The 12,416-nt window shown below is 60.1% G+C and overlaps 1 protein-coding gene across 4 annotated transcripts in view; it reads left to right on the forward strand.

Annotated features, from left to right (window-relative positions):
- The window catches only part of LOC116955621 (connector enhancer of kinase suppressor of ras 2-like), a 65,578-nt gene extending 53,735 nt beyond the window's left edge, over positions 1–11,843 (forward strand). For all 4 annotated transcript variants that reach the window (XM_076053316.1, XM_076053317.1, XM_076053319.1 and 1 more), the window contains 8 exons: positions 1,820–1,986; positions 3,101–3,174; positions 5,167–5,238; positions 6,676–6,737; positions 8,096–8,187; positions 8,696–9,412; positions 10,428–10,612; positions 11,733–11,843. In XM_076053316.1, the coding sequence (XP_075909431.1) occupies positions 1,820–1,986; positions 3,101–3,174; positions 5,167–5,238; positions 6,676–6,737; positions 8,096–8,187; positions 8,696–9,412; positions 10,428–10,583 (1,340 nt within the window). In that variant the 3' untranslated portion in view covers positions 10,584–10,612; positions 11,733–11,843. The remainder of the gene's footprint in view (positions 1–1,819; positions 1,987–3,100; positions 3,175–5,166; positions 5,239–6,675; positions 6,738–8,095; positions 8,188–8,695; positions 9,413–10,427; positions 10,613–11,732) is intronic.
- Positions 11,844–12,416: the final 573 nt, after the last annotated feature.

Below are 12,416 nucleotides of genomic sequence, written 5' to 3' on the forward strand. Positions count from 1 at the left end.
CTGTATATTTGGAGTTTGCGTCTCTCTCTCTCTCCCTGTGGCCGTGTGGATTTGCCTTCGGTTTTCCCCTCCACATTTAGGATCGACGTGCGTTTGGAGTGTTTCGCTGCTGTACATTTCCGCGTGGAGCTTGCGCGTTCTCTCTCTCTCGCCCCATGGCCGTGTGGGTTTTTCTCCGGGTCCTGCGGTTTGTTTCTCCCCGCCACGTGTAGGATCGGCGTCACGCGTTTCAGAGCGTTCGGCTGCCACCAGCGACGGTGCCCCGGTGGACAGGTCAACATCGCGTGCGACGGATGCGACTTTTAGAAAGCACAACTCCCCATCCCCCCATGACCACGACCACCCCCTCCACCCCCCCGTAGCGCCCCCTCCTTCCCCATCATTTCCCCAACACACCTTCCTGTGCGCAAAAAACATCATCCTCCTCCTCCTCCTCGCTTGTCGACAAGCCCTCGCGAGCTGCCAGCTCAACGTTTCGCGTCGAGCTGGCTGCTCGCGCCTTCCGTCGCGCAAGGAGGCGAAGGCGCAGCCCCTGCAATTTCCCCGGCTCGCGGCCACCGCCGGCCAGAGGGGGCTCTGGCGGCAAAGCCCCCGCTGAGGTTGTTCCTCTTCCCAACGTTGGGCAGGCGGTCGGTCCTTGGACGAGGTGGGAGTGACCCGCGCGACCTGCCGATTGACCGGCTGCGGTGTTCACGCTTGGATGCTGCTGGGTGGACAGAAAGCTGCGGTGGGGTCCGGGGGTAGGGGTGGTGTGGGCAGGGAGTGGGGGGGGGGGGGCGGCGGTGTGAAGAAAATCCGCCCCGTTGTTTCCAACAAGCGAGCCGTGAGATGGGGAGTCGAACCGGGGGCACGGTCCCAGGTTGTCTCGGTCGCCCGGGCCGCAAAGTAACGTGACGGTAATATTTGTTTAGGCCGGTTTTGTTTCCTTTTCTTGGTTTTGTTTAGCTATAAAGAAAAGAATAACGAGCTGTGCGTTGTTGTTGTTGTTGTGAACTTGCTGACCCCTGTGCACATACTGGACATCTGTGGATCGAATTCCTTCTGCAGTATAAATAAAGATTCTGATTTTGCAATATGTTCAGATTAACATGATGCACGCTGTGTCGGTTAACTGTGACTAACCCCCACCGGTAATAGGTACTGCATATTCTCACATTAACATGATCCTTTGCGTGTTGATTATCTGTGCATACCTGTCAACCTCGTATCAGTCGCTACATTATTGCAGCCCAATTCAGATCTGATTGGTCACCCCCGTGCCCCTTATAAATCTCAACGTTCGTCCTGCAAAGTCCCATCACAAGGGAGAAACACAAACAAATTTTTGCCCGCATTGAAACGGCCGTACGCCGTGTGGACCTGAACTCAATTTCCCCCGTAGGAGAACGCGGTGACCGGCATGGGTTGACAGGTATGTTCACTGTGACTAACCCAGCAGGCAAATAGGAACCGCATCGTCTCATATTAACATGACGCAGTGTAATTTACGTGATTACATTAACCACCCCCCCCCCCTCTGGTCTTCGCACTTGATAGGCTCACAGTGATGACATCGCCTGATGCAGGTGGTTGTTGTTGTTGCAATCACCGGCGAAACGTCGCGGCACTCGGCTTGTAAATGCCGTGGGTTTTCTCTCCGACGCTCGCGCGGCCGCCGTGCTGAAGTATCAACTGGCTGGCACTTTTCGTTCACAAAAAAAACAATCAACCCCCTCCGTGATGGATATTGGTCTCGCCAGCCTACCGCGCGTTAGACCAATTCTGACCCCGCACGCGCGTGCGGTGTTCGCTGTTTGCCGTCATCATGTACACCGGCCAGCCACCAAGATGAGCAGGCGTCGCATTTCCTGCAAGGACCTCGGGGCGGGCGACCTGGAGGGCTGGGTGTGGAAAAAAAAGCAGATCAAGAGCTTCTTCAAGCCGTCCTGGAACAGGTTCTGGTTCGTCCTGCAGCGGTCGTCCGTCTACTGGTACACGCACCGCAACGTGAGTCGCCCGCGAGTCCGTGCGCGTGGGCAACCGTGCCAGGCGAGGTAGTTGTTGACCGAGCGAGGTAGTTGTTGACCAGGCGAGGTAGTTGTTGATCGAGCGAGGTAGTTGTTGACCAGGTGAGGTAGTTGACGGAGCGAGGTAGTTGTTGACCATGCGAGGTAGTTGTTGACCAGGCGATGTAGTTGTTGACCATGCGAGGTAGTTGTTGACCGAGCGAGGTAGTCGTTGACCATGCGAGGTAGTCGTTGACCATGCGAGGTAGTTGTTGACCAGGCGAGGTAGTTGTTGACCGAGCGAGGTAGTTGTTGACCAGGCGAGGTAGTTGTTGACCAGGCGAGGTAGTTGTTGACCGAGCGAGGTAGTTGTTGACCAGGCGAGGTAGTTGTTGACCGAGCGAGGTAGTTGTTGACCGAGCAAGGTAGTTGTTGACCATGCGAGGTAGTTGTTGACCATGCGAGGTAGTTGTTGACTAGGCGAGGTAGTTGTTGACCAGGCGAGGTAGTTGTTGACCGAGCGAGGTAGTTGTTGACCATGCGAGGTAGTTGTTGACCAGGCGAGGTAGTTGTTGACCGAGCGAGGTAGTTGTTGACCAGGCGAGGTAGTTGTTGACCAGGCGAGGTAGTTGTTGATCAAGACGAGGTAGTTGTTGACCAGGCGAGGTAGTTGTTAACCAGGCCACCTGACCCACTGTTGACCAAAACCCCGGATTGCGTTTCTCGGCAGGAGGGCGGTTAGCGTACCTGTGCGCTACGTACGTTGAACGTCTTCTGCACGACGTGCGTAGCCAACCGTGTCAATCGGAGGTGCGGGTGGTGGTGGTGGGGGGACAATGAACGAAACACGACAAGCAGCTTCACAGAAATGAGTTTTTTCAATCTTGAATTATTTAGAAGTGCTTAGCTCCCAGTCGGCTTCCTCACATCGATTGGAAGAGCGTTCCAGACGGCGTCTGATGGCGCTCGCGACGCGGCGGGGCGGGTCTTTGCTCGCTGCGGGGGCGACCGGAGTTGGCGCGGCGGTTTTACGCCCCTCGACGTTAGCGCGTGGCGAGCGCTCTCGGTGTGTGACGAGTGAACCGCCGTCGCGTCACGCGCTCTTGTCTTGGCAGGACCTGAAGGCCGACGGGTACATCAACCTGCAGGGCTTCAAGGTCGACCGGGCGTTGGAGAGCCGCAGGAAGTTGTGAGTGCCCCGAGCGAGAGTCCGCGCGCCGGGGTCGGGCGACGCACAATTCGGGTGGACCCGGTCGCGCTTCTCGCTGGAAAACGCCAAAATCGCAGGGAGAAAAATCACAAAAGAAAACAAAGCCGGTGTCATCTCACCGGTGCCCCCGTGGTGTAACGAGCAGTGCCCAGCTCTTCTCACGCAGCCGATAGTCCCGTCCGGGGCGTGGAGTTGTTTCCAGCGAGTCCTCGTTCAGCGTGTTGGCGGAAGGTGCCGCGTCAGGCGAGAAACTATTTCCCCGCGAACGATGTAGTCAAGTTCGGCGAGATGAGATGTGTCGCAACCCTCCACCACCCGACACGGCCAATCAGCAAAAAAAGTGTCACGTTGACAAAAGACAAATAATTCACTAATACACATTACATTTTGATTTAAAGAATTACTAATCTACAGCTCATTACTAATCATAACCAATGACTGATTACTAATCGATTATATAATTACAATACCCCCTCCGCCTCTAATCACTGCACCTGATATGAGTTAAGTGATCACGTCACCCTGCTGCTCTATATAAAACCGGGAGCAAGCGAGGGCTTTACCATTCTGGCGAATTGCCCGATGATGCTGGATGTATTTACCAGCGAAACGTCGTACTCAAACTGTAAATGTGGATTCACTCTTCAACACACCGGTGGGCTAAAGTAGTGAATTATTTGTCTTTTGTCAACGTGACACTTTTTTTGCTGATTGGCCGTGTCGGGTGGTGGAGGGTTGCGACACATTTATAAATAAACGCGATCTAACCCAAAAACCTTTATTATTAATAATATTGGTCGCGAAAGCCTACTACGTGTTCAACTGAGATGAGATGTATTGCCGCTACGACGGACACGCCGCGCGGTGAGGTGGTGGGACAAGAGACTTTGGGGGTACGCCGCTGCTGATTTGCCGTATCGCCCCGCTCAGCCACGCGGCTCAAGGAAGTGGTTCGTCGTCGTTCGCTCAGAGGCCGCGTTGCAGTGGCCCGCACGCTCTCCACGTTGTAACGGCGCTCGCGTTTCGCGTTGTGCGCAAAAGTTTTCCCCGAACGGGGAGATCCGCATTGCCGCGGAAACCCGGCGTAGTGCGAACGGCGCCCGCGCTGTAAGAAGCGAGGGCCCCGTACCGTCGCGCCGATACCTCGGCCCCCCCCCCCCCCCCCCCACCTTACACTCGTAACGCCGATGCAGCCGTCCGATGTTTCGCGACGGGTTCGCTCGCGGGGGCCGCACTCGACGAGCTCGAGCGGCGGCGGCGGTGGCGGCGGCGGCAGCGGCGGCTGCATCAGATAGCCGTGAGGTTTTTCCCGCGTCCGGAGGAAGCGGAGAGAGAGAGAGAGAGCGCGAGCGGTGCGATCGGGAGTTGGATACAAACGGAAAACACGGCAACGGCCGGTCGGCGCGGCAATCGGCGCAAGTGACCGGCGGTCAAGACTCGACTGCTATTTTAAATAGTTTTTCATTTTACCAGCTTAAGGGCCCCACTTAAGCTGGTAAAAATTAAGCTTTTTTTTTTTAAAGAAACGACCCGGCCGTGAATGATAGCGCAACGAAGTGGCTGACCACGTGTAAATTTACAGCAGCTAAACACTCTAAGCGCACGTCGATTCTACATGTGGAGGGGAAAACCAAAGGCAAATCCACGCGGCCACAGGGAGAGAGAGAGGGAGAGAGACACGCCAACTCCAAATATACAACAGTCGTCAGGGTCAGGATCGAACCCACGACCTCCTGCATACAAGGCGAGGTCGTTAACATCTCGCCGCCCGCGGCAGCTGTAAATGAGGGAAACGCGCCGGATGGAGCGCGTCCGCCCGCGGAGACGGAGCGGTGCCACCTGCATCGCGTCGCGCGGATTGCTCCGTCGCGGGAGCCGCGAGAGGTGGACGGTGGCTTGGGGAGGGAGGGAGGGAGGCCCTCGTCCAGCAGCGGATTGACCGCGACTGTGCTCCTTCCCCCGTGCGTGCAGTGCATTCAAGGCCACCCACCCGAGCATCAAGCCCCTGTACTTCGCCACCGACAGCGCCGAGGATATGTACAGGTGAAGTCGGGTGGAGTCGTTGGAGGTCGCCACCTGTCCTGGATTTGCCCAGGATCCTCCCCCCCCCCGCCCCCATTCGGCAGCAGCTGCTCTCCCTGGCAAAAGCTTTGAGGTCTTCCCCAGTGGCGTTAAACGCCCCTGTTTTTTTTCCATTTGCAGAAGAGTAGCAGTAGTAATGGCACGACACTCACCCGAGACAATGTATCGACATGTAGTGTCTGGGTGAGTGGGTTAGTGGGTCAGTGGGTGGGTGAGCGAGTCAGTGGATGGAGGGGTGAGTGGTTTAGTGGATGGGTGAGCGAGTGGGTCAGGTGGATGGGTGAGATGAGTGGGTCAGTGGATGGAGGGGTGAGTGAGTGGGTGGAAGGATGGTTGAGTGGATGCGTGAGTGGGTTTGTGGATGGGTGAGAGGATGGTTGAGAGGACGGCTGAATGAACGATTTTGTGAGTGAATGCACGAGTGAGCGAGTGAGTGGGTCAGTCGTTGGGTGGGCAAGTTGTGAGTGGTTGAGATGTATAAAAAGTCAAATGTTTTGTCAGTTGCGGAACACTATTGTTGATAATCCACTCGAGACGATGCCTTCGCATGCAGCTTCTCCCCTCTCTCTTCTGGTGACGATGGGTTCGTTTGGTTGCACTCGAGTCTATATTTGGAGGGGAAAAAATATTAACCCTGAGCATTTTACAGACAATGCATCGGTGCCTGCAAAACGAGTGTTTCTGAAACAAGTCGGGGGGGGGGAAAAAATCCTGCGTGCGCACGAAACGCGTGGCGCTCCTTCCCCCTGTCCTTCCGTCGTTATTTGATGAGCGGAACGCAAGCCGGCGGGGGCAGCTGTCAGGGATTTTCAGACTCGTCCTTTGCCCCTCTGTTGCGGCAACAGCGGCGCTCCGCTAAAGTTCCCTTCAAATTGCAACGACTTGTACGTGTTGAACGTCTTTCGCACCGTACGTAGCCAACCGTGCTGTGTACGTGTTGAACGTCTTTCGCACAGTACGTAGCAAACCGTGCTGTGTGTGTTGAACTTCTTTCACAGCGTACCTAGCAAACCGTGCTGTGTATGTTGAACCTCTTTCCCACCGTACGTAGCAGACCATCATGCCGTGTGTGTATGTATGTACAGTGTGTTGAACTTCTTTCGCACCGTACGCATCCAACCGTGCTCGTCCAGTTTTTGTTTAGTTTGTATTGTTTTTTACGAGAGCCATTGTGGTCCTCCCACTACCGGAGAGCCACCCACGACATGCAGACGGACGCGTCCAAGATCAGCGCAACCTTGTACGGCCCTTGTGACCATTTTCGGTGACAACCCAGGCCTCTCCTGCAACATGAGACTCTATCCTCTGGCCCCCCACACCTTGGTTACAACACCAACCAACCTGAGCACCGCTGCCCCGGTAGGCTCGGCAGTAACGGACGCTGTGCCCGTTCCCCAGGTGGATTGAGAAGCTCCGCGTCGTGGCCATCGCCAGCGCGTCCACGGAGAAGGAGGACCAAGGTGAGCGCGGGATCACGTGGGCGGGGGGGTGGAAGGGTGCGAGGTAGGGTGGGTGGAGATGGGTGAGTGAGTGGGTGGGTGGGTGGGTGGTGGGTGGGTGGGTGGGTGGAGTTGGTTGGTGGATGGGCGAGTGGGTGGGTAGGTGGCTGGGTTAGTGGGTCGGGTGGGTGGGTGGGTGAGTGGGTGAGTGAGTGGGTGGGTGGTGGGTGGGTGAGTGGGTGGTGGGTGGGTGTGTGGGTGGGTTGGTTGGTGGATGGGTGGGTGAGTGGGTGGGTGGGTGGATGGGTGGGTGGGTGGTGGGTGGTGGGTGGGTGAGTGGGTGGGTGGGTGGGTGAGTGGGTGGGTGGGTGGGTGAGTGGGTGGGTGGGTGGTGAGTGGTGGGTGGGTGGGTGAGTGGGTGGGTGGGTGGGTGAGTGGGTGGGTGGGTGGGTGAGGTGGGTGGGTGGGGTGAGTGGTGGGTGGGTGAGTGAGTGAGTGGGTGGGTGGATGGGTGGGTGGGTGAGTGGATGGGTGGGTGGGTGAGTGGGTGGGTAAGTGGATGGGTGGGTGGGTGGATGGGTGGGTGGGTGGGTGAGTGGATGGGTGGGTGGGTGAGTGGATGGGTGGGTGGGTGAGTGGATGGGTGGGTGGGTGAGTGGATGGGTGGGTGGGTGAGTGGATGGGGTGGGTGGGTGAGTGATTGGTGGGTGGGTGTGTGGTGGGGTGGGTGAGTGGGTGGTGGGTGGGTGTGTGTGTGAGTGAGTGAGTGGATGAGTGAGTGAGTGGGTGGGTGGGTGAGTGAGTGAGTGGGTGGGTGGGTGAGTGAGTGGGTGGGTGGGTGGGTGGATGGGTGGGTGGCAGTGAGGGTCTCCATCAGTTGCGGGAGGGGGGGCGTGCCTGTGTAAGATACATTCAACCAGCATCCTTGGTTCCTGGGTTGAACCCCCTGGAAAGGGCATCTTAAAAAAAGTCTGGATCGTGGCAGTAGCTCCATTGCAAGCGTGGGCTTGGAGCTCTACACCCTGGGTGTAACCTTGAACTTTAAGTACCTTTGACATCCTTGGTTCGAACCCTGGGGTAGGGTGTCATTTACATGGTTGGGTTATGGAGCCAACACCTTCGCAAGCCTGAATTTGAGTCCTGCACCTGGATATCCCTCAGGACGTTAAATAAATATTTTTGATAGCCTGGGTTCAAGCCCTGGGACAGGTCATCTCTTGAAATGGCGGCTCATCGATCCAGCGCCTGGGTGTATCTTGTGGCTTGAAGCCAGTGCCTTCGGAGGGCCTGGGTTCGAGCCTTGGGACAGGCTCTCATGGCGTTGCTGCGCTGTGTCCAAATGGCCCGGCGCGTCCTCTCCCAATGACCCGTGCACACAGCTGCGGACGTGAGCGAGAGCGAGGATGACTCCGAGGAGGGCTCTGCCTACGGCTCCCTCCGCAGCTCCTCCTCCGTCCTGCGCGCCCCCTCAGTACGTAGACGCACGTACACGTCCGTCCGTCCGTCCGTCCGTCCGTCCCTCCGTCCGTCTGTCCGTCCGTCTGTGTGCGTGCGTTAATCGAGGTTGTTGGGTTAGAACGCGTAAATATAAACGTGTCGTTAAACCCGCCACCACCCGACACGGGCAATTGGTAAGGTTTGTCACGAAACACAAAACGTGCCAATTCGTTACCGGTACAGCACCCCGGTGTGTTGGAGAGTAAACCACGCGCCATGGCACAAGCGCCGTGGTTACGTCACCGCCACTTGGTGGTGAACGCCGGTTGTTATGTTATGCCTGTAACGTTGAGCCCTGGGCTGGGAACCTCTCCCTCACTGCAGTGTGGGGCCGGGGGGGGGGGAGGAGGAGCGACAATTCCCATCGAGCCAACCAGGTGCGGAAATGTGCGATTAAAACACAAACGTGTACTGCCCCCTCCCCCCCCCCCACCCCCACGTTGCCCCACTCCTCCCCCACTGCCCCCCTCTTGCCCGCACAGCTGCCCGTGCTCAATATGCCCACGGGCCCCCTCAAGTACCGGCACCCGTCGTGCGAGAGGCTGTGCCCCCTAGCATCCCCGGCGCCCAGCCTCTCCTGCCAGCAGCTGCAGTGGGATTCGCCGCCAGCCGCCCCAGCCGGCAACGTCACCGCCACCGCCACCGCCGGCACCGCCGTGTCCCTGCGTTCCCCGGCCGCCGACCGCCGCTCGCTCGCCGTTTCCCCGACGCCGTCGTTCCTCCGCCGCTCCTGGCAGGCGCTCTTCGGCGGCCACTGTGAACTGGAGCTCGCCGGCGTAGGGGCCGGCGCCGCGGAGAACGACCGCGGCGGCGGCGGCGGCGGCGACGCCGGCGGCCGCCTCGGCGACGACGAGCGGAAGCGGAAGCAGCAACAGCAGCAGCAGCAGCAGCAGCAGCAGGGCCACGTGCGGTCGACGAGCGACGCGGAGCCGACGCCGAAGGCGGCGCCGGGCGGACGGACGACGACGAATGCGGAGAGAGGCCGAGCGGCGCCCGCCGGAATTCCTGGCAGGGGCACGGGCCGGGGCGGCCGCGGGGCCGGGGTCGCCCGCGGGCGGCCGGAGATCGACGCTGCGGCGGGCGGGGGAGGCCGGAGGGTGGGCTCGCTGCCGGACCTCGCGTCGCGGCTTCCCGCGTCGCGCGACGGAGGACGCCGACCGTGCGCCGCGCCGCGCGCGCGTCGCCGGTCGGGGACGAAGGTGAGCGGAGCCCCGGGCGGGCGTGAGTGGCGCCGCGATGGAGTGGCACGGCGAGAGGAGGTTCGGAGTGGTGGGGTGGTGGAGCCCCCTGGTGAGCATAGCCTCGGTGACAGGCTCACCGCGACCCGCTCGGCAATGGACGGTCAGAATCGGGATCTTTATTTAGACTGCAGGAGGGATCCGACAAGCTCCCCGAAGCTCTTTTTCGCAGGCGCCCAGCGCGAGTGGGTCGGCAAGCTACAACAGCATGAAGGGTGTCCCAGCCCTGCGATTGGAACGGCTGGTTGTGCCCACTCTGTGCTCCACCGCACGTGAGCTGACGAGCGGGTAGCCCGGTGCCGGTAGCTCGTTCGCCGCCCGTGGCAAATTCCTCGCGGAAAACTCGGCAGCAGGGCCCCAGGAGCAGAATCTCGAGGATTTCCTCGGCGAGGCTGCGCGGAAAACGGCACCGGAGTCGAACCCAGGGCCCCCCCTCCCTCCCCCTCTCGCTGCGGTCCCCGCCGGTACTCGTGCCACGGTGGCTAGGAGATGTTAGCTACCTCGCCTGGTATACGGGAGGTCGTGGGTTTGACCCCAACTCCCCCCGACGCCTGTTGTATATTTCGAGTTTGCATGCTCTCTCTTCCCGTGGTAGCGTCGACTTTCTCCGGGTCCCCTGGTTTTCCCCTCCACATTTATTATCAACAACGCGCGTTCAGAGTATTGGCCACTATAAATTTCCATGTGATAATAAAGCACTTCCTTGAGATACCATTAGCGATAGCCAGGTCGCTTCTGAAAAAGAGCTGCGTAGCTCAGTTGGCCTTCACCGCTAAAATGAAAATGGTAAAAGAAATGTTTTCTAGTTTTCAATCAAACTTCAATCAATAATGTCGTAATGCGAGCCACTCGTAGACAGAGCGCTAGAAAGTTCCACGAAGTTCAGTGGGGCCTTACCCGACCCACCCCCCGCCCCGCCCCCCCTCCCGCCCCCATCCACCCCCCCCCCCCCCCTCCGCCGCGTGCCCCCCACCAGTGGCGGGCGACGACAGCTGGGATGAGCTGTACCACTCGCTGTCGCGGGCGCGACTCTTCCCGCACGGCGCCGAGCGCAAGGAGCGGAGCGCCAGCCAGCTGCGGCAGTCCTTCACTCGCCGCTGCCGCAACCCCGACATCAACCAGAGGCTGCTGAAGCTGCAGGCGCTGCACCGCACGCTGCAGGTCAGAGGGGGGGGTGGCCCGCATCCCGTGCCCGCGTCCCACATCAAGCGTCTCATGCTCGCATCCTGTGCCCCCGCGTTCCGTGTCCCCCGTGCCCACGTCCCGTGCCCACGTCCCGTGCCCACGTCCGTGCCCACGTCCTGTGCCTGCTCGTCAATCAAATCGCGGGCTTTGCCAGCCGATGCCGTGAGCCGGATTTTATGTTGGGCCGGTCGGCGGTTGGCAACTTTGCGGCACCATCTCGTCTTCACCACGTGGGCACTGCGGCTCTTGAGATATTGTATTGTTTGAAAAAAAATGGCTCTTTTTGTTATTTTGGTTGCCAGCCCCCCTGTTTGTCGTTAAGCCCCTCCACTGCGCGACGAGGTTGGTGCGTTCGCACACGGATGTCCTTGCTGCGTGCCGATGCGTCGCACCGGATTGTGACCGGTAAAGCGCCTCGGATTGTTGCCGTGGTGACGGCGGCCGTCGTGGTGGTCGTGTCGGTTCCTGATGCTCGTGCGGTGGTGCTGACGCTTGTGGTTGTGGGTGGCGGTGGGCGGTGGTGGCGGTAATGGTGGCGTTTGTGATGGTGGCGGTGATGCTCGCGGTTGAGATTGACTGCGGCGGTCGTTGCGTCCGCTGCTGCCGCTGCTCCCGCTGCTCCCGCTGCTCCCGCTGCTGCCGCTGCTCCCGCTGCTCCTGCTGCTCCCGCTGCTCCTGCTGCTCCCGCTGCTCCTGCTGCTCCCGCTGCTCCCGCTGCTCCCGCTGCTCCTGCTGCTCCTGCTGCTCCTGCTGCTCCCGCTGCTCCCGCTGCCCGCTGCTCCTGCTGCTCCTGCTGCTCCCGCTGCTCCTGCTGCTCCCGCTGCTCCCGCTGCTCCTGCTGCTCCCCGCTGCTCCCGCTGCCCCGCTGCTCCGCTGCTCCGCTGCTCCCGCTGCTCCCGCTGCTCCCGCTGCTCCCGCTGCTCCTGCTGCTCCCGCTGCTCCCGCTGCTCCTGCTGCTCCTGCTGCTCCCGCTGCTCCTGCTGCTCCCGCTGCTCCCGCTGCTCCCGCTGCTCCCGCTGCTCCCGCTGCTCCTGCTGCTCCCGCTGCTCCCGCTGCTCCCGCTGCTCCCGCTGCTCCTGCTGCGGCGTCGGCGCAGGCCCGGGAGGCGGAGCTGCGCACGATCGAGACGCTGCTGAGCGCCGGCGCGGAGATGAGCGCCGACGGCTTCCGCGAGTGGAAGGAGCAGCACGGGGAGCACATCCTGTCGCCGGAGCCCGCCGAGACGGCCGACTGGCTCCGCGTCATCGAGGGCCAGACGCAGCCTGCCTCCTCCGGGCCTTCACGGACCATCACCGAGACGGAAATCTAGACATCTAGACTGCCCCGTCGGCCGCGTGCCGAGCGCCACCCGCGAGCGCCCTCCCGTCCGATGCTGCGGTTTTTGCGACACGTGTGCGTGTATATATTTGTTTGTCCGTGCGTACGCGTCGTACCGCGCAGGGACAGCTTCTACTGGGAGGGGGGAGAGAGGGGCGGTCGGATAAGTGGCGTTGTGCTGTATGAATAGAACCCTCTCCTCGAAGCGGCTCGGCGGATGTGCGGCATCCAGGTGACTAACGGACAATGCCCCCCCCCGTAATGTGCCCATTTGGAGTCTGGACATCTTAAACACCTCCCGTATTTTATGCTGGGAAAAAGGGTCGAGCTCTTTTTTTTTAGTTTTTTCAATTTTTAAATGAAAGTCGCGAACAACTCAGTCCGTCCGGTGTTCACACCTGGCCCTGTTTGCCGCGCGGGGCTCTCGCAAAAGCAGGCCGCTGCCGTGTTTCCGCACCTCCCA

This window comes from Petromyzon marinus, chromosome 60 (assembly GCF_048934315.1).
Source record: "Petromyzon marinus isolate PM22_M1 ecotype Great Lakes invasive population chromosome 60, UKy_Petmar_22M1.pri1.0, whole genome shotgun sequence".
Taxonomy (NCBI): Eukaryota; Metazoa; Chordata; class Hyperoartia; order Petromyzontiformes; family Petromyzontidae; genus Petromyzon; species Petromyzon marinus.